The 21,733-nt window shown below is 47.4% G+C and overlaps 1 protein-coding gene across 3 annotated transcripts in view; it reads right to left on the bottom strand.

Moving 5' to 3' along the window:
• The window catches only part of DYNC2H1 (dynein cytoplasmic 2 heavy chain 1), a 1,021,614-nt gene that overhangs the window by 89,028 nt on the left and 910,853 nt on the right, over positions 1-21,733 (bottom strand). The window contains exon 87 of one of the 3 annotated variants that reach the window (XM_063951545.1): positions 14,130-14,238. The exons of the other annotated variants lie outside the window; for them this stretch is intronic. Coding sequence (XP_063807615.1) covers positions 14,130-14,238 — 109 coding nt within the window. The remainder of the gene's footprint in view (positions 1-14,129; positions 14,239-21,733) is intronic. 3 annotated transcript variants of the gene reach the window in all.

Below are 21,733 nucleotides of genomic sequence, written 5' to 3'. Positions count from 1 at the left end.
GCCTGAGGGTCTCTTGACCTGGCGCAATACCTGTCCAATTTTTTGTTGAGGCGAGACGCCATCATGTCCACCTTTTTCCCAACGGTTCACAATCATGTGGAAAACTTCTGGATGAAGTCCCCACTCTCCCGGGTGAAGGTCGTGTCTGCTGAGGAAATCTGCTTCCCAGTTGTCCACTCCCGGGATGAACACTGCTGACAGTGCTACGACATGATTCTCCGCCCAGCGCAGAATCCTTGCAGCTTCTGCCATTGCACTCCTGCTTCTCGTGCCGCCTTGTCGGTTTACGTGGGCGACTGCCGTGATGTTGTCGGACTGGATCAACACCGGCTGACCCTGAAGCAGCGATTTTGCCAGGCTTAGAGCATTGTAGATCGCTCTTAGCTCCAGTATATTTATGTGAAGAGACGTCTCCAGGTTTGACCACACGCCCTGGAAGTTTCTTCCCTTTGTGACTGCTCCCCAACCTCGTAGGCTGGCATCCGTAGTCACCAAGACCCAGTCCTGTATGCCGAATCTGCGGCCCACTAACAGATGGGCAGTCTGCAACCACCACAGGAGAGACAACCTTGTTCTCGGTGACAGTGTTATCCGCTGATGCATGTGCAGATGCGATCCGGACCATTTGTCCAGCAGATCCCACTGAAATGTTCGTGCATGGAATCTGCCGAATGGAATCGCTTCGTACGAAGCCACCATCTTTCCCAGGACTCTTGTGCATTGATGTACTGACACAGTTCCTGGTTTTAGGAGGTTCTTGACAAGTTCGGATAACTCCCTTGCTTTCTCTTCCGGGAGAAATACCTTTTTCTGAACCGTGTCCAGAATCATGCCCAGGAACAGCAGATGTGTTGTCGGGGTCAATTGAGATTTTGGAAGATTTAGAATCCACCCGTGTTGCTGAAGCACTACTTGTGTTAGCGCTACACCGACTTCCAGCTGTTCTCTGGACTTTGCCCTTATCAGGAGATCGTCCAAGTAAGGGATAATTAATACGCCTTTTCTTCGTAGAAGAACCATCATTTCGGTCATTACCTTGGTAAAGACCCGAGGGGCCGTGGACAACCCAAACGGCAGCGTTTGAAACTGATAATGACAGTCTTGTATCACGAACCTGAGATACCCTTGGTGTGAGGGGTAAATCGGGACATGTAGATAAGCATCTTTTATGTCCAAGGACACCATGAAGTCTCCTTCTTCCAGATTCGCTATCACTGCTCTGAGTGACTCCATCTTGAACTTGAATTTCTTTATGTACAGGTTCAAGGATTTCAGATTTAGAATAGGCCTTACCGAACCGTCCGGTTTCGGTACCACAAATAGTGTGGAATAATACCCCTTTCCCTGTTGTAGGAGGGGTACCTTGACTATCACCTGCTGAGAATACAGCTTGTGAATGGCTTCCAAAACCGACGTCCTTTCTGAGGGAGACGTTGGTAAAGCAGACTTTAGGAACCGGCGAGGGGGAGACCTTTCGAACTCCAGCATGTAACCCTGAGATACTATCTGCAGGACCCACGGGTCCACTTGTGAGTGAACCCATTGATTGCTGAAAATCTTGAGTCGACCCCCCACCGTTCCTGAGTCCGCTTGTAAAGCCCCAGCGTCATGCTGATGGCTTTGTAGAAGCCGGGGCGGGCTTCTGTTCCTGGGCAGGGGCTGCTTGCTGCCCTTTCTTACCCTTTCCTCTGCCTCGCGGCAGATAAGACTGTCCTTTTGGTCGCTTTTTATAGGAGCGAAAGGACTGCGGCTGAAAAGACGGTGTCTTTTTCTGTTGGGAGGGGGTCTGAGGTAAAAAAGTGGATTTGCCGGCAGTTGCCGTGGCCACCAGGTCCGAAAGACCGACCCCAAACAATTCCTCTCCTTTATATGGCAATACTTCCATATGCCTCTTGGAATCCGCATCACCTGACCACTGTCGCGTCCATAAACTTCTTCTGGCAGATATGGACATCGCGCTTACTCTTGATGCTAGAGTACAAACATCCCTCTGAGCATCTCGCATATAAAGGAAAGCATCCTTTAATTGCTCTAGAGTCAATAAAATACTGTCCCTATCCAGGGTATCAATATTTTCAGTCAGAGAATCCAACCACACTACCCCAGCACTGCACATCCAGGCTGAGGCTATTGCCGGTCGCAGTATAACACCAGTATGTGTGTATATACTCTTCAGTGTAGTTTCCAGCCTCCTATCTGCTGGATCCTTGAGGGCGGCCGTATCAGGAGACGGCAACGCCACTTGCTTTGATAAACGTGTGAGCGCCTTATCCACCCTAGGGGGTGTTTCCCAGCGCGCCCTAACCTCTGGTGGGAAAGGGTATAATGCCAATAACTTCTTGGAAATTAGCAGTTTTCTATCGGGGTTAACCCACGCTTCATCACACACGTCATTCAATTCCTCTGATTCTGGAAAAAATACAGGTAGTTTTTTCACCCCCCACATAATACCCCTTTTTGAGGTACCAGCAGTATCAGAGATCTGCAAAGCCTCCTTCATTGCCGTGATCATATAACGTGTGGCCCTATTGGAAAATACGTTTGTTTCTTCACCGTCGACACTAGATTCATCTGTGTCGGTACCCGTGTCGACTGACTGAGGTAAAGGACGTTTTACAGCCCCTGACGGTGTCTGAGACGCCTGAACCGGTACTAACTGGTTAGCCGGGCGTCTTATTTCGTCAACTGACTTTTGTAATGTGCTGACATTATCACGTAATTCCATAACTAAAGCCATCCATTCCGGTGTCGACTCCCTAGGGGGTGACATTACCATCATCGGCAATTGCTCTGCCTCCACACCAACATCGTCCTCATACATGTCGACACACACGTACCGACACACAGCAGCCACACAGGGAATGCTCTAATCGAAGACAGGACCCCCTAGCCCTTTGGGGAGACAGAGGGAGAGTTTGCCAGCACACACCAAAAGCGCTATAAATGTATATAAACAACCCTAGAAGGTGTTGTTTACTATATATGCGCTCTTAATATATAAATATCGCCAATTTATGCCCCCCTTCTCTTTGTTACCCTGTTTCTGTAGTGCAGTGCAGGGGAGAGACCTGGGAGCCTTCCTCACCAGCGGAGCTGAGCAGGAAAATGGCGCTGAGTGCTGAGGAGAATAAGCTCCGCCCCTTTTTCGGCGGGCTTTTCCCCGGTTTTTAAGAAACTGGCCTGGGTTAAAATACATACATATAGCCTTAAAGGCTATATGTGATGTATTTATTTTGCCACTAAAGGTAATTATATTGCTGCCCAGGGCGCCCCCAGCAGCGCCCTGCACCCTCCGTGACTGAGTCAGTGAGCCGTGTGACAACAATGGCGCACAGCTGCCGTGCTGTGCGCTACCTTCAAGAAGACTGAGGAGTCTTCTGCCGCCTGCTTTCCGGACCTCCGTTCTGCCGTCTCTTCAGCGTCTGTAAGGGGGATCGGCGGCGCGGCTCCGGGACGAACCCCAGGCTGACCTGTGTTCCGACTCCCTCTGGAGCTAAGTGTCCAGTAGGCTAAGACTCCAATCCATCCTGCACGCAGGTGAGTTGGAAATCTCTCCCCTAAGTCCCTCGATGCAGTGATCCTGTTGCCAGCAGGAATCACTGAGATTGAAACCTAAAAAAAAACTTTTCTAAACAGCTCTTTAGGAGAGCCACCTAGATTGCACCCTCTCGGACGGGCACAAAAACCTAACTGAGGCTTGGAGGAGGGTCATAGGGGGAGGAGCCAGTACGCACCATGTGACCTAAAAGCTTTTTTAGATGTGCCCTGTCTCCTGCGGAGCCCGCTATTCCCCCATGGTCCTGACGGAGTCCCAGCATCCACTAGGACGTTAGAGAAATCAGAATTACAAGCTATAACTGTGGAGACCAGGCCCGAGAACCTTTCTCCACACAATCCTCAGCCTTCCATATGCCTCTTAAGTCGGCATCATCTGTCCAATGTATATTCTACAGGACACGTCAAGCAGAAATCGACATAGCTTTTGTCTCTAGGACCCAGTATACTCATGTCCCTTTGGGCATGCTTTATAATTATATATCTATCACTTAAGACAGCATCTTAAAATATTTATATGCATACTAGGGTCTCAATCTCTGCTGATAACGTACCTGTCCACGCTGCCACAGCGCTATAAACCCATGCCGACACAATCGCCGGTCTGGGTAGTATACTAGAATGTGCACGCTATCTGCAGGATCCCTGAGAATAGCTAGTGCAAACAGGACACCCAAGGGGAAGATTCTCAACACATCCTGGCCCTAGTGGGGAAAGGATACAGCCTGAGAATTCTCTTGTGGGAAGCTGCCGTCTCTTGTCTGGAGATTCCCGCTCTTTTTCCTCATGAGAGGAGGGAAATTTACCTCAGCATTCTTCCCCTTAACATGTGTACTCTCGTGTCAGGGACAGATGAGTCATCAGTGATATGCAAATCATCTTTTATTCCAATAATCATATATTGAATATCTTTTAGCCCTCTTGGCTGTAACTTTGCATTATCGTAGTCGACAGTGGAGTTAAACTCCGTGTCGATACAGTGTTTGTTATTTTGGATAGTGAACATAGAGAGACTCTGAAGGACTCTGTGACATAGGGACTGACCAGGGTAGATTTCCTTTCTGTTCCCTAACCTTTTGTGCAATAATTTTACCTCAGCACTTACACATATCCAAACAGGTGTCGGCGTTGTTGACGGAGACACCCTCCCACACACTTATCCTCTCTATCACCTCCTTAGAGGAGCCTTTTACCTCAGACATGTCGACACACGCGTACCGACACACCACACACACAGGGGATGCTCTATTTGAAGACAGTTCCCCCACCAGGCCCTTTGGAGAGACAGAGAGAGAGTATGCCAGCACACATCACAGCGCTATATAATACAGGGATGTACACTATACGGAGTGATTTTTCCCCTATAGCAGCTTATATACACAGTTTTGCGCCTAAATTTATGTGCCCCCCCTCTCTTTTTTACTCTTTGTGTACCAGGATACTGCAGGGGAGAGCCTGGGGAGCTTCCTTCCAGCTGACCTGTGAAGAGAAAATGGCGCCGGTGTGCTGAGGAAGAAGGCCCGGCCCCCTCAGCGGCGGGCTTCTGTCCTTTTATGTACTTTAATGGCGGGGGTTAATGCACATATACAGTTTATCAGACTGTATTATGTGCTTTTCGCCAAGTAAGGTAATCTAATTGCTGCCCAGGGCGCCCCCCCCCCCCCCAGCGCCCTGCACCCATCAGTGACCGGAGTGTGTGGTGTGCTAAGGGAGCAATGGCGCACAGCTGCAGTGCTGTGCGCTACCTTAATGAAGACCGGAGTCTTCAGCCGCCGATTTTCAACTTCTCTTCGTTCTTCTGGCTCTGCAAGGGGGACGGCTGCGCGCCTCCGGGACCGGACGACCGAGGACTGGGCCTGTGTTCGATCCCTCTGGAGCTAATGGTGTCCAGTAGCCTTAGAAGCCCAAGCTAGCTTCAAGCAGGTAGGTTCGCTTCTCTCCCCTCAGTCCCACGTAGCAGTGAGTCTGTTGCCAGCAGATCTCACTGAAAATAAAAAACCTAACAAATACTTTCTTTTCTAGGAAGCTCAGGAGAGCCCATAGGGTGCATCCAGCTCTGGCCGGGCACAGGTCTGGAGGAGGGGCATAGAGGGAGGAGCCAGTGCACACCAGATATAGTACCTAATCTTTCTTTTAAGAGTGCCCAGTCTCCTGCGGAGCCCGTCTATACCCCATGGTCCTTACAGAGTACCCAGCATCCACTAGGACGTCAGAGAAAGGTGGCTTTCTTATCCCGAAATCCCCGGGATTGGAAGCTCCAATCCCAGGATTGAATCCTGGACAATTTTTGGCTTAAATCCCAGGATCGGCCACCCTAGCGGGGACCGCATCTCAAAATGAAAATTTGTCACCTCTGTTTGCGTCTTCCAGCGCATATTTACTGGCCTTAGCAGCGGAAATGTGGCGGCTATTCTTGCAACAAATGGTCGCGATGGTTATTTGAAATGTCTTCAGGTGCAACAGCGGATCTGAGAAGACCCAACTGGGTATCTCGTTCCACAAGATGCCCACCGGTTCTGTAGCATCATTTTCTACAACGGCTGCCCACAAAGAGGCAGCGCTGGTGAAATTATTGCCCACTATGAATCAGACCCTTAATCGTACAGAACACTCAATAAAAGGTAATAAAGTATATACATATTTTTCTCATTTCAATACCAATTCTCATAGGATAATACAGAGGCAAATTTGAATTGTACATTTACAAGCCCCAAAGCCCAGGTGACCATGTCCTCTGCCCACTAGGAAACCCCGGCACATGTCTCTGATTCCCATTTGCCTGACTACAAAGACTGACTGTACTGATTGATTTCTGTAGACTGCAAATCTAGTTCAAGCTTCAAAATGACTGTATCCAATTTAACTTTTGTAATAAGTGACCCCCGTCACATGTGAGATGAGAACAGCATTAACTTACTTCAGCAGTCTAATCACCACCCTCAAGTACTTTGTAAATGCTCCTCATTTAAATGCCGATCTGTACACAGCAATGTAAAGCATTACATTAACTGGTGTTAGCTGTTTGGTAAAAAAAAATGCATAGGAGACCTTTATTTCCATGGCAACAAATGTCTCTCTTTATTCGCATTGATATATAACATCTCTGGAGCATTAAGATAACACTGTCTCGCTTCAGATGATGAAGAATATTACTTCTGGCTAATTTTACAGCACAAAAGGATGATCAGGGGAACAAGTAAATTGTATCCCTTCAAGGAGCTGAAAATATCAAACTATAGACTTGTTCCAATATCCTGTTCCAGCAAAACACTAAACAGGGACATGTAACACTGACATGTATTGCAGAGGGTCTCAAAACCAAATTAAACTTGACTTGCTGTGCAGTAGAAAAACATAAGTTCCATGGTACAGCAAGAGTAACCACCCCCCTGCCTTGTACTGCTTACTGCTCTGACATAAAGCTTCAGTCTGTGGGCATTGTCCTGCAGGCTTATCTATCCCCTCACTCCCTAGGTCTTTACAGCAATGCTCTATCCCGGCACATCTTTCTCATTTCTGAACGTTCTTTCGGTGTCTCTAGTACGGACACATCCTCTCCTCCACTCCCTTCTGCTGGGGTTCCTCAATGCTCTGCTCTTGGGCCTCTGTTATTCCCACTTTATACCTGATCTCTAAGTGAAATTATAAGCTCATTCAGCTGCTATGTCCACCTCTATGCTGATGACACACAAAGCTCCCTTTCTTTCCAATAAGTGTAAGACCGCTGCTTCATAAAATTAGCCTCATGTGTCTCATACCCCTTTCACACCGAAGCCCTGGCTCCGACCTGGGATACTGAACACGGGTCGGAGCCGGGCTTCAGCTATACTTACCCCTTTCACACTGCCGTCAGAATCTGGGTCATGGCCGCACACACAGGATGCTTGGAGACAAAGTCATCTCCAAACACTCCTGAGTCAGCCATCTGGCAGCTTTTCAGGCATGACCCGGGTCATCAATGACCCATATCTGGCTTTCACATTGCAGCTGATGCGGGATGTTGCCGCTCACGCAGGATACTTGGAAATTACGTCAATATGTCCAAAATGGAGCTCTGCAACTTCTCCAGTGTCTGTTATGGTTGACAATGTGATTACCATCTCTTTTCCCCGAATCTACTGCCTTGTCATCTTTGACTCTACCCTTTGCTTCATTGCACACATCCAGTCCCTTGCACTGTCTTGGTGCCTCTTCCTTCAAACCATTACCACAGAATACCCCCTCTTCACTCAGGACATTCTGAAAACCCCCCACTGCAACATCCTCCAATGTGGCCTCTCCCTCATCAGGCTGATCTGCCTCTATCATCGCTCCACATCACTGCCTGGCTCCATTTTTTATATGTTGGGATGTTTTTAGAAGAAAATAACGAGATTTATGGTAAGAACTTACCGTTGTTAAATCTTTCTGCGCGGTATACTGGGCTTCACAAGGATAGACATTGGGGTGTAGAGTAGGATCTTGATCCGAGGCACCAACAGGTTTAATAGCTGTGACTGTTAACAAGATGCATAGCGCCGCCTCCTCTATAACCCCGCCTCCCTGCACAGGAGCTCAGTTTTTAGTTAACCAGCCCAATGCAGTAGCAGGAAAAGAGACGACAACAGTTAGTAGCCACATACACCACACTCTCACGACAGGAGACGTGTCAGCGGCTGATGCCATACCAACCCGAAGAAGCTAAGTGCCTCAGGGTGGGCGCCTTGTGGAGCCCAGTGTACCTCGCAGAAAGAGATTTAACAACGGTAAGTTCTTAACATAAATCTCGTTTTCTGCTGCGGGGTACACTGGGCTCCACAAGGATAGACACTGGGGATGTTATAAAGCAGTTCCTTATGGGAGGGGACGCACTGTTGCGGGCACAAGAACCCGGCGTTTAAAGGAAGCATCCTGGGAAGCGGCAGTATCGAAGGAACGTGTTCACTGAGGACCACGTAGCCGCCTTGCACAATTGATCAAGGGTCGCACCACGATGGGCCACCCAAGAAGGTCCAACAGACCGAGTAGAATGGGCCGTGATGTAAGCAGGAGCTGACAGACCAGCCTTCACATACGCATGCGCAATCACCATTCTAATCCATCTGGCCAAAGTCTGCTTGTGAGCAGGCCAGCCACGTTTGTGAAACCAAAACAAAACAAAGAGAGAATCAGATTTCCTAATAGAGGCAGTTCTCTTTACATAGAGACGGAGAGTCCGTACCACATCCAAAGTCAGGAGAGACAAGGGCCGGAACCACAATCTTCTGATTAAGGTGGAACGAAGAAACCACCTTAGGTAAATATCCGTGACGAGTCCTAAGAACCGCCTGATCACGGTGAAATATCAGATATGGGGAACTACAAGATAAGGCACCCAAATCAGACACTCTTCTAGCAGAGGCAATAGCCAGCAGAAACACCACCTTAAGGGAAAGCCACTTAAGATCAACTGAACCAAGAGGTTCAAACGGAGACTCTTGCAACGCCTCCAAAACCACCGACAAATCCCAAGGAGCCACAGGCGGGACATATGGAGGTTGGATACGCAACACACCCTGAGTAAAGGTATGAATATCAGGTAAGGTCGCAATTTTTCTCTGAAACCACACCGACAAGGCAGAAATATGAACCTTGAGGGAGGCCAGACGCAGGCCTAAGTCTAGGCCCTGCTGAAGAAAAGCCAAAAGCTTGGCTGTACTAAACTTGGAAGCGTCATAATTGTTAGATGCGCACCAAACAAAGTAAGAATACCAGACCCTATAGTAAATCCGAGCAGAAGCGGTTTCCGGGCCCGCAACATAGTTTGAATGACCGCCTCAGAAAACCCTTTAGCCCTTAAGACGGAAGCTTCAAGAGCCATGCCGTCAAAGACAGCCGGGCCAGGTCCTGGTGGACACATGGGCCCTGAACGAGGAGGTCTGGGCGTTGTGGAAGTAGAATTGGACGCTCTGACGAGAGGCCCTGAAGGTCTGAGAACCAGTGCCGTCTGGGCCACGCTGGAGCTTTGAGAAGCAGGATTCCTCTTTCCTGCTTGAACTTCCGAATTACCCTGGGCAGGAGTGAAATCGGAGGGAACACGTACGGCAGCCGAAACTTCCATGGCACCGCCAGCGCATCCACGAATGCTGCTTGAGGATCCCTGGTCCTTGCTCCGATGTTGAGACGCCATAAGAGCCACGTCTGGAAGACCCCACCTTTCCACTAGGAGTTGAAAAACTTCTGGATGGAGGCCCCACTCTCCGGCGTGTATGTCCTGACGACTGAGAAAGTCCGCTTTCCAATTCAGGACACCCGGAATGAATATTGCCGATATGGCCGGTAGATGGCGTTCCGCCCATTAAAGAATCCGTGAGACTTCCTTCATTGCCAAGCGGCTTCGAGTGCCACCTTGATGATTTATGTAAGCCACTGTGGTGGCATTGTCCGACTGTACTTGAACAGGACGGTTCTGTATTAAATGTTGGGCCAGGTTCAATGAGTTGAAAACCGCCCGCAATTCCAGAATGTTGATTCGGAGGAGAGACTCCTCCTTGGTCCACTGACCCTGAAGGGAGTGTTGCTCCAACACCGTGCCCCAACCCCTTAGACTGGCATCCGTCGTCAACAGGACCCAGTCGGGTATCCAGAAGGGATGACCCCTGCACAATCGTTGGTCCTGGAGCCACCAGAGCAGCAACAGACGGACCACCGGAGTCAATGAGATCATTTGAGACCTGATCCGGTGATGCAGGCCATCCCATTTGGCTAGAATCAGCCTCTTGAGAGGACGAGAGTGAAATTGAGCGTACTCCACCATGTCGAATGCTGACACCATGAGGCCCAGCACCTGCATCGCCGAATGTCGAATGTATCGATACTTGCGGACGAGAGAGGAAGCAACGGATCCTGTCCTGAAGCTTCAGGACTTTCTCCTGAGACAAGAACAACCGTTGGTTGTGAGTGTCCAATAGCGCTCCCAGGTGCACCATGCTCTGAGCAGGGACCAGGGAGGATTTCTTCCAGTTGATGAGCCACCCGTGGGCTTGCAGAAACCGGACAGTCAGATCTAGGTGACGTAGGAGAATTACTGGGGAATTTGCCAGGATCAACAAGTCATCCAAATACAGTAGGATCCTGACCCCTTGACGGCGGAGTACCACCGTCATCACCGCCATAACTTTGGTGAAGACTCGCGGAGCCGTGTTTAAACCAAAAGGTAACGCCCGAAACTGGTAATGGAGGTTGCCAACCGCAAACTTCAGGTATTGCTGATGCGACACTGCTATAGGAATATGCAGGTAAGCATCCTGTATATCCAGGGAGACCATATAATCCCCAGGTTCCAAGGCCATAAAAACAATAGAGCGAAGAGTTTCCATACGGAACTTGGAGATTCTCACAAACTTGTTCAACGCCTTGAGATTGAGAATGGGCCGAGAGGACCAATTCGGTTTCGGGACTAGAAACAGTGGAGAATAGTACCCCTGGCCCCTCTGAGCAAGGGGCACCTGTACTACCATTCCTGTTTCCAGGAGGGTCTGTACCACCGAATGAGGAGTCTTTGCCTTTGTCTGGTCCGAAGGGACGTCTGTCAGGCAAAATCGATGAGGGGGGCGGTTTTTGAATGCTATGGCGTAACCTCGAGTGACGACTTCCCGAACCCAGGCATCTGAAGTGGTCTTCAACCATTCCTGGGTATACCCTAGAAGTCGGCCCCCCACCCTGGGGTCCCCCAGGGGGAGGCCCGCCCCGTCATGCGCAGGCTTATCGGTCTTGGAAGCTGGCTGACGGGCAGCCCAGGCTCTTTTGGGCTTTGGCTTACCAGGTTTGGAAGTGGGGGGCCTGTTTATGGTACGCCTGTCCTTTGGCTTTACCTGAAGGATGAAAGGGACGGAAGGAAGTACTTTTAGCCTTTGACACAGAAGGAGCAGTACTAGGCAGACAGGCAGTTTTGGCAGTAGCCAAATCAGCCACTATCTTATTTAAGTCCTCTCCGAACAGGTTATCTCCCTTAAAAGGGAGTACCTCCAGGGTTTTTACTATAATCCACATCCACAGACCAGGATCTCAGCCACAATATCCGGCGAGCCAGGAAAGACATAGTAGAAGCCTTAGCTGCCAGAACACCGGCATCAGAAGCCGCCTCTTTAATATAGTGCGAAGCTGAGACAATATATGACAAGCATTGTCTAGCATGATCAGAAGAGATTTCAGCTTCCAACTCTTGGGCCCACGCTTCAATCGCTTCTGCAGCCAAAGTCGCTGCAATAGTGGGCCTTTGCGCAGCACCCGTGAGGGTGTAGATCGCTTTCAGACAACCCTCCACCCATTTATCCGTAGGCTCTTTCAGAGACGTGACGGTAGTGACAGGTAGAGCTGAGGAAACCACCATCCTTGCCACATGCGAATCCACTGCAGGAGGTGTCTCCCAATTTTTAGACAGCTCTGGCGCGAGGGGATAGCGAGCCAGCAGCTTCTAGTGAGGCACGAACTTCTTACCTGGATTTTCCCAGGATTCCTGACGTATATCAACCAAGTGATCAGAATGAGGTAAAACCTGTTTAACCACCTTCTGACGCTTGAATCTATCTGGCTTCTTAGGAGGAACGGATGGCTCGAGATCATCCGTAATTTGTAGAATCAACTTAATAGCCTCCAATAGATCAGGAACATCCATTTGTGACCTACTATCCCCATCAGTATTATCAGTGTCAGAATCTGTGGGGTCAGTGTAAGCGCCATCTTCATCAGACGAGGTGTCAGTGACAGCAGTGGATTGGGAGGAAGTAATGGCCCGCTTAGAGGACCCCTTGGTCGTAGGCGAGCGAGGGTCAGACTTTTTAGTAGTCAGTGACTGGTTCAATTTCTTTAACTGAGCGGACAAGTTATCTGCCCACGGCAGATTAAACGTGGGGACCATATACGGTTGGACCAGCATAGGAGGTTCCATAGGGGCGTTAGTTTAGTAACTAACGTATTCAGTAGAGTGGAGAAAGTAGCCCACGGCGGATCATTCTGGACCCCCGTTGCCACAGTTTCACTGGGGGACAAGGAACCCCCAGAACCAGAGCCCTCAGCTGCTATATTTTCCTCAAAGGTATCTGTGGCTTTAGCACAACTGCCAATGTGTTCAGCCCCAGAACTGTTACCCTCATAAGCAGACATGTTATAACTTGCAGTATAAGATAACACAGTACAAATTGTCGCAGCACAATACCTGACCCAAACCCCTGCGTAGTGTAGTCAGCACAAACAGGGAATCGTGAGAGATACGGTGACTAAAATCACAGAGAAAAATACAATAAAGTATATCTTGTCAATATCCTATATTATATTCTAATAAACCTGACGCACCTAGCCCCCATAGGTTACAGAATATAGGGATAGCAAGCTGAGTGAAAGACACAAAATGGAAGTCACCCAGCAGGCCAATGCACACACATATAGTCACAGTTTGTACAATGCAGACGTTATGACAAGCAATAATACTGCACTAAACTTGCTTATATATAGCTATGTAATCAATAGATTTAACACTGCACAGTAAAGACTGGATGTATATCACAGGGAAATTGTACCAAATAACCCTGACCAAATGCACTCTTTCTTAACTATCACTGTCTAAACGACATGTAGAATACTTAAGTGTCTTGTAAAGGCACAGCGCTGACTGTCAGGCGGCTTTCCAAAGGAGGATTTGCCCAAGCAGTCCCAGGAACAGTGTAGCTGAGAGAAATGGCGCCCAAACACTGACTGGGAGTGAGGGAGAGAGAGATATGCAGCTCCAGGGTGGGAACATTTAACTGTAAATGGCGCCCTGGGGCTTGGGGAGGGGCTACAGGTCTAAGCCTTATCCCCCCTGCTGGACATATCCACCGGTACTATGGGCTTGTATAAAATGGTTTATAAGAGAAACCGACCTGTGCCCGCGCCCTGGTGGCCTAGTAGGGTCGCCTGTACTGTCACAGTGTCCACGCCAGCGCGCGCGGCCCGTCTCCCACCGGCCGCGCCGGATCGCGATAAAGTGCGGGTCCCGCAAACGGGACCCACTTACCACCTCCCGAAGCGCGGCCACGCGATCCTGGAGAACCCCAGCCGTGTGTGTCTAACAAGAAGAAAACCGGAGCCTCCTGCTGTAGATACCCGGCAACCAGGACACGGGAGCGTACAGCGCCGCTGGGGAGTGATGGAGCTGCAGCAGTGAATGTCTCATGACATCTAAACTCTGCTGCAGCCCTTGTAGTCTTCACTTTTCTCACAAAAAAGCTCTTCTTAGGGCTGCCAGGAGCAGCCCCTCTGTTAAGTGCCTGCTATCTGCAGCACCAACTACAAAACTGAGCTCCTGTGCAGGGTTATAGAGGAGGCGGCGCTATGCATCTTGGGAACAGTCAAAGCTTTTGAGCCTGTTGGTGCCTCGGATCAAGATCCTACTCTACACCCCAATGTCGCTCCTTGTGGAGCCCAGTGTACCCCGCAGCAGAAATACAGTTGCAGCAAATAATAAATGTAAATTGTTAAGTAGATTGTTCATATGTGTGCTCAACTTTAAGGTGTCATACGTTTTGTTGTCTAAACTTTCTCATTTGCTAACTCCACTTCTGCAAGTAATTTCTTACAGTAAATCCATTCACAGCTTCTCTCTCTCTTTGTTGAACCACTTAGATGCTTCTTTATGTGGTGTATTTGGGGAGCTTCAGGTATGATAACCTCATAGCAACAGACAAGCTGCAAGATAAAAGGCATGCTGATTCAATACTGTAGCACTGCACTTTGCAGACCTCATGAACATTGCTGTGGTTAGACAACATTTACACACAAATGTGGAATGTCTGATTTATGATCTGCTTGTGGTATGCCAGTTGAGGCATAAATGGAGGAACATGGGCCACGTCTTTTTATAGCTGGAAAGCAGCGCTGGCATTTTTGTGGAACTAAAAAAAAACAAAGTTCGTACTAAACAGTTTTGGAAAAAGAAAAGATGACAAGAGACGTTCGGAGCAGACAGCGGTCAACTGAATGCATCACTGCTTCTAAGGCGGAACGTGTCATATGCAAGAACAGAAAAATATGCAGATATAACCGATGTGTTTATGACATCATGCACTTAGTTTTGCCTAGCTGTGTCGGTTATATAGACACAAGCCTTGACAAGTAGGGTTACCACCTCATCCCTTTAATTCTGGACACATGAATTACACAGGTACTGTGGCTGATTAAAAGCAAGTGAAATGGAGTCTTGAAGTCAGCCAGCCACAGAACCTGTGTAATTAATATGTGTCCAGAATTAAAGGGATGAGGTGGTAACCCTATTGACAAGTGTGATATTAATTATCAGAAGATAGAATCCCACCCAGACCCTCTGTACCCTCAGTCACACATCTGCACCTTTTATGTAGCTGTTCTGCTTTTGGGGGTAATTCCAAGTTGATCGCAGCAGGATTTTTGATAGCAATTGGGCAAAACCATGTGCACTGCAGGGGAGGCAGATTTAACATGTGCAGAGAGAGTTAGATTTGGGTGTGGTGTGTTCAATCTGCAATCTAATTTGCAGTGTAAAAATAAAGCAGCCAGTATTTACCCTGCACAAAAATAAAATAACCCACCCAAATCTAACTCTTTCGCACATGTTATATCTGCCTCCCCTGCAATGCACATGGTTTTGCCCAACTGCTAAAAAAAATCCTGCTGCGATCAATTTGGAATTAACCCCTTTGTTCCTCTACAGCAGGGCTGGCCAAACCGGTCCTCGAGATCTATCAACACAGTTCATGTTTTCCAGGCCTCCTGGAGATCTGTAGAATTGTCAGTTAGGAATGAATGCATCACATCTTAATTAGTAATGACTACACCTGTGCACCAGCTAGGTGGTCTGGAAAATGTGAACCGTTGGTAGATCTCGAGGACCGGTTTGGCCAGCCCTGCTCTACAGTGTAACTGTGACGGGTGTGGTATGGTATGGTATGCCGGCGGCCGGGCTCCCGGCGACCAGCATACTGGCGCCGGAAGCCTGACTGCCGGCATACCGACAGCGTGGCGAGCGCAAATGAGCCCCTTGCAGGCTCGCTGCGGGCACGGTGGCGCGCTACGCTATTTATTCTCCCTCCAGGGGGGTCGCGGACCCCCACGAGGGAGAAAAACTGTCGGTATGCCGGCTGTCGGGATTCCGGCGCCGGTATACTGTGCGCCGGGATCCCGACAGTCGGCAACCTCAAGACCATCCACTGTGACTGCTTATGGCTGTAGAATGTCAGCACCTTACTAATAAGCAATGATGAGGTCTACCACCATAGAAGGGTATTGTTTTGTAATTTCAGGGGAATTTTAACAAACCTCCTAAAGAGTGCAGAAGTTATCCCAAGCAATCAATCAGCTTGTACCTATCATTTTATAGAATGTGCTTGATAAAAGGGGAACTTGATGAAGTCCTCACCTAAGGACGAAACGCGTTGGAGCAGTGACTCAATACTCACCCAGGACTTCCCATAGCGGACAGATAAGCTGTTTGTATACTTTTATCCTGTACGTTTGATACCTGCATTTGATACTGGATAAACTGTATATTTTTTATTTAACTTGCTCTTAAAGTGCTTTATTGGGACCAGCAGGGTTCCTAATTAAGAGCTACTATGCTAACAGTTTTAAAGCAGTACGCACTATGGTGGTCATTCCGAGTTGTTCGCTCGTTAGCTGCTTTTAGCAGCTTTGCAAACGCTAGGCTGCCGCCCTCTGGGAGTGTATCTTAGCTTAGCAGAATAGCGAACGAAAGATAAGCAGAATTGCTACTAAATATTTTCTTGCAGTTTCTGAGTAGCTCCAGACCTACTCCTAGATTGCGATCAGCTCAGTCCGTTTAGTTCCTGGTTTGACGTCACAAACACGCCCTGTATTTGGCCAGCCACTCCCCCGTTTCTCCAGACACTCCCGCGTTTTTCCCTGACACGCCTGCGTTCTTTAGCACACTCCCGGAAAACGCTCAGTTACCACCCAGAAACGCCCCTTTCCTGTCAATCAGCAGCAGTGCGACTGAAAAGTGCTGCACGAACAACAGCAAATCTACTACGTTTTTAGTTAAATAACTTAGCGCATGCGCGCTGCGTACCATGCGCATTTAGCAACAAATCGCAGCATAGCGAAAATCGGCAACGAGCGAACAACTCAGAATGACCACCTATGTCCGTTTCTCTTTGTTTTTCATTTACATGCTCCCACATCTATGTGTCACCAGACCAAGTTATTGCTCTTAAAATTACTGTGTTTCCACGATTCACAGGGTGAATTGTTAATTGTTTCACCAACCTAATGTGCTAAACACTAGTAGGCGCTCTTCTGCACTTCACTTGTTCTATTTACACTTACCTACTGGGCTAAAGCTGCCACTCATCTATTTATGAGGAGTGTTGTACTCTTAATAACTAAAGAGAAAAAAAGAACTATTTTAAGTCACTATTAAGTGTGTCTTGTTAGGATATTCCTAGGCGCTACTCTCTATATTTTCTCTCTCTCTCTCTCTCTCTATATATATATATATATATATATATATATATATATAATTTTTTGTGGTACAATCTCTCATCACCTCTAGCTATATTACTATGGAAGGCACACTGGTGAGTTTATATTAGACACGCTGTTGTGTGGAACTTAATGACTACAGCCTCAGTGCAGACTTTACATGTATTTGTAGTAATAGAACAGCATTAGCTTTCAGGACTGGACACTTTTCCATTAAAGACAAATGGTAATACTGACAGTAGGGACTGAGCCTGACTCTAATTTTCCTGGCTGATGCACAAAAGAACAGAAAGAGAAGAAAGGTTTATTTCCATTGCAAAATGATTGAAAAATGTAAACAAAGATCTTCTATTAGCTGGAACCGTAAAACACGGTGGTTTGAAAGGTTGTAATTAGCATAACTGTTTCATTTCCCTCGGCGTAACGGTGTAACATCCCATCAGAGGGTCTGTAAAGTGTTTTATTTGGTAGGAGCAGCGGCTGCATCATCCAGCCACGCACAGAAACCCTTCCTGCTATCACGGTGTTAGCTCTATAATGCTAATGTGAATGCAGCCTATTTGTGGAGCACTAAATTAATCTGATGAATATTGGTGTGGGAGGGGACCTATAGATATAAATTAATTTAAAATAAGGTAATTAAATATTACGTTCAAGATATTTTATCATTTTATGTGCAACGTCCATAATGTATGTATGTATGTATGTATGTATGTATGTATGTGTGTGTGTGTGTGTGTGTGTGTGTGTGGGGGGGGGGGGGGAGAGTTAGGGGTGCTTCACACCTATTGAGGACAAGTGGAGGTTTTGCCAATAGCAATCAATATGATTCTAAAGATAACTGACTACATATAGTCTATTACATGTGAGCTACAACCTGACTGGTTGCTCTGTCCAACACCCCTAGTTGTCCTATTTAGAAGGTTTGAAAACTCCCCCCAATAGTAAAGTAGGGGCTAGTTTATTGCATAACTCCCAACTGTGCCAATTTGAGGGCACTATCCCGTGGGTGGTACGTTTGTCCAGACTCATAGGAATTTGGTCAATATGCACATTGTGAGCGGGTACTGTGCACATCGGAGGCAGGAGAATCCAATGTGTGCAGCATGTGAAGGGTGTAGCACTGCAGAAGTAGTAAGCATGCCCGCTGGAGACGGGGACACACCCAATATGGCTCATCCAGACCCCCAGCATACTCCTTGTGTCCTAATGCAGACTCTCATATTATTGGGAGGCACGGCAATGTGGCATGTTTGCCAAGCAGTGATATCACTACTCAGTTGTAAACTACTGTATGTGCAACTGTCAATGAAACACACCTGGTCATCACCTCATGCAGAGCCGGCCTTAGGCATAGGCAAACTAGGCAAATGCCTAGGGCATTTGGTATGCTACGTTGCATTGTATTCCTGGAAATCACTGTAATGTAGCGCCATGCAGATACAGCCACAGTCGCACACAGAATATAGGCATGCTGCATATCATTTTAATCAGCAGAAGCTGCTTGTGCATTCTAGCCACATAGCAATGCAAATAATATGATGCATTTTCATAAACAAAAGGCACCCGACGTTAGCAGAGCTGACAGCTGACTCATGCCAGGCATCTCCTGCAGAACTAGCGGCGGTGCTAGGAGGCACCAGCCAAAATCTTGCCTAGGGCATCATATTGGTTAGGGCCGGCTCTGACCTCATGCAATCAACTTGCTTTGTTTGAAATTAAAACGGTATCAGAACAAATATTGTACCCCCTAATGTAAACTAAAAGGGGTATTAAAAGACGGTGTGGGCCAAGGAACGCTGTGGCTTTTACTATCTTTTGGGCAGATGTACTGTATTAAGCCTGGAGAAGGAATAAAGAAGTGATAAGTGGAAGGTGATAACGCACCAGCCAATCAGCGCCTGTTATTTTTCAAATCCATAATGATTGGCTGGAGCATGATCACCTTGCGCTTATCACTGGTTTATCACTTCTTTTATCCCTTCTCCAGGTTAATACATCTGCCCCTTTATATCTTATAAGAAATACATTATTTCCATTAAGCTGTACATATATTGTGTACTTTTCACATTTACAAGTTTTTGCTTTTTATCCCAAACACTTCGTTTTAGACTATGGGAATACAGAAAATCTACACCCTAAGCAAAGGAAGCATATAAAAAGTGCAGCATTTATAGGTACAGCAACAAGACGACGACTCCGATCGTACACATTATAAATACACAGACTTTTAAGATGTTTAATTACATTAAACTCCATTCATTATTAACTGTTTGTGGACCAGCAGAAACCTTTCATATTTTGCAGGAAGAGAAGATGAACGCAACATGCACTATCACAGCACAGTAGCTTCTCAGTACACCCTTCGCTCTCAGGGATTTCATTCCAGCATGTTAATTAAATGCTGCTTTGTATGAAGCTCACAGGAACATTTCCCTAGAATAGCTCTCTGCTATGCTAATTACCCCATTCCATCTGATACAGCTGCATGCCATTTCCACAGTTCTTTTTATCTTTGCAGTTACAGTCACGAAAACTAATTTTGAAAAGTATAATGGAAGAATACATAACCGAGGCCGGAACGTTAAGACTTGCTCAGTCGCCATGTGATCACATTAGGAGTATTATTATTACACTTTACTTACAGGACGCCACGAGTGGTCCGCCCTGTACATACGGTAAACAATAAGACGGCGCAGAGCAGTACAGGATGACCCTGCTCCTAGGAGTTTACAATCTAAGGGGAAGGTGGAGGCAGACACATGACGTGAGGCATGAGCTTGTGCATGAGATCCTGAGCGCAGGAAGTAAGACCCCTTTTCCACTAGCTTTTAAAACACGGGTAAATATGTGGGGGCGCGCATTTACCCGTATTTTTTCCTAGTGGAAAAGGGTCCCCCTGCAAATTCCCGGATCAAGTGATTCAACCCGGTAAGCTGTGTACTGTGAATGGGAGCTGTGTCGAGGCGACACGGCTCCCGTTCACAGTGTATGGGAGGGCGGCGCTGGGAGATCATGTGATCTCCCAGCGCCGCCCCTGCCGGATCACTAGCAGCGTCACCAACCGCAATATGCCGGGTCGGTGAGCGCTGTGGGAAAGGGGGCTGTAGCACGGGTCGCAGCCGTGTCAGGCGACATGGCTGCGACCCGTGCTACAGATGGAAAAGGGGTAGAAGTGAGGTAGAGGGTGTGGTGATCGGTGCTTCCTGCCAAAGATAACAGATTGCTTCAAGCAACACATCCATAAACTATAAACAGTTTGCTTTTAGTAACAGTTATTTATATAGCACACACTTAGGGGTCAATCCAATTAGCTGCGATGATCTCACGGGTGCAAGTCATCATGGCAGTGGCCAGATTTTACACCAATGTGCTCAACCCCCATAGAGGTCCAAGCAATTTTGTGAGAATTGGGGCTGACTTCAGGGTGCGAGATCGGGTGCCACTGCCGGCACTGAAACGTCAGAAGCGGCACATCGCACCCGTTGCGGCTAATTGGATCAACCCCATAGCCGGCAGCGCTTTACAGAGAATATTTCTCCATTTACATCTGTCTCTGCCCCGGTGGAGCTTACAATCTATATTCCCTATCACATAATCACACACAGTACAGGTTTTTTTTTTGCCGGAATCCAATTAACCTGCAAGTACAGTTTTGGATTGTGAGAGCACTGGAAGAAAACATGGGCGAACATACAAACGCCACACAGCGAAGGCCACGGTGGGAATAGAACCCAAGACCTCAATGCTATAAGTCAGTAATACTAACAGCTTTGCCAATCTGCTCTGCTACATCCAGGTGGATGGTTAACATACTATGGGCAGGATGTACTGTACTAAATGGAAAATGCAGTAAAAGCCCCGTTTACTGCATTTTCCGAATGTACCAACTGCTACCCGCCAGGGCACCGCCGCAGAGGGGAACGCCAGATTTTGCCGGCATTACCCCACAGAAGCCTATGGGATTCACTCCGCAGCTCTGGTGTAAGGGATCCAATCGTATCCCTCCCAGCATGCCCCGCTGCCGCTCCATCACTCTGCACCCGCCGGAGATTGCAAATTACAGCTCTTATCGGAACAGCTGTCCTTCACAATACTAATCACATATGTACGTGCCTATGCGATTAGCAGCGATATCAATTAGTACATCCCGTCCTATAAGTGAAGTCATTTAATTTGCTTGTGATAAACAAAATAATGTTTTCTTTACATAGAATTAATTTTCCATAATGTACTCTTATCAAGAAAGTAATAAGCCATCCGGTCAGATACACATTGGCGTCTGTGCACTGGGTACTTGGGCAACCCAAAGCTTTCAGTGTAAGGGCAAGTGAGCTATCAGGGAGACACTGATGCCACTGTGCAACCCATATACTGTATATTATATACTGTATATTATATATCTACATCTATATCGATCTATCTATACACTGCTCAAAAAAATAAAGAGAACACTAAAATAACACATCCTAGATCTGAATGAATGAAATATTCTTATTAAATACTTTGTTCTTTACATAGACAAAATCACACAAAAATTATCAATGGAAATCAAATTTATTAACCCATGGAGGTCTGGATTTGGAGTCACACTCAAAATTAAAGTGGAAAAACACACTACAGGCTGATCCAACTTTGATGTAATGTCCTTAAAACAAGTAGTCAAAATGAGGCTCAGTAGTGTGTGTGGCCTCCCCGTGCCTGTATG

This window comes from Pseudophryne corroboree, chromosome 2 (assembly GCF_028390025.1).
Source record: "Pseudophryne corroboree isolate aPseCor3 chromosome 2, aPseCor3.hap2, whole genome shotgun sequence".
Taxonomy (NCBI): Eukaryota; Metazoa; Chordata; class Amphibia; order Anura; family Myobatrachidae; genus Pseudophryne; species Pseudophryne corroboree.
The sequence above is the reverse complement of the archived record's forward strand: the minus strand, read 5'-3'. Positions and strand labels throughout refer to the sequence as shown.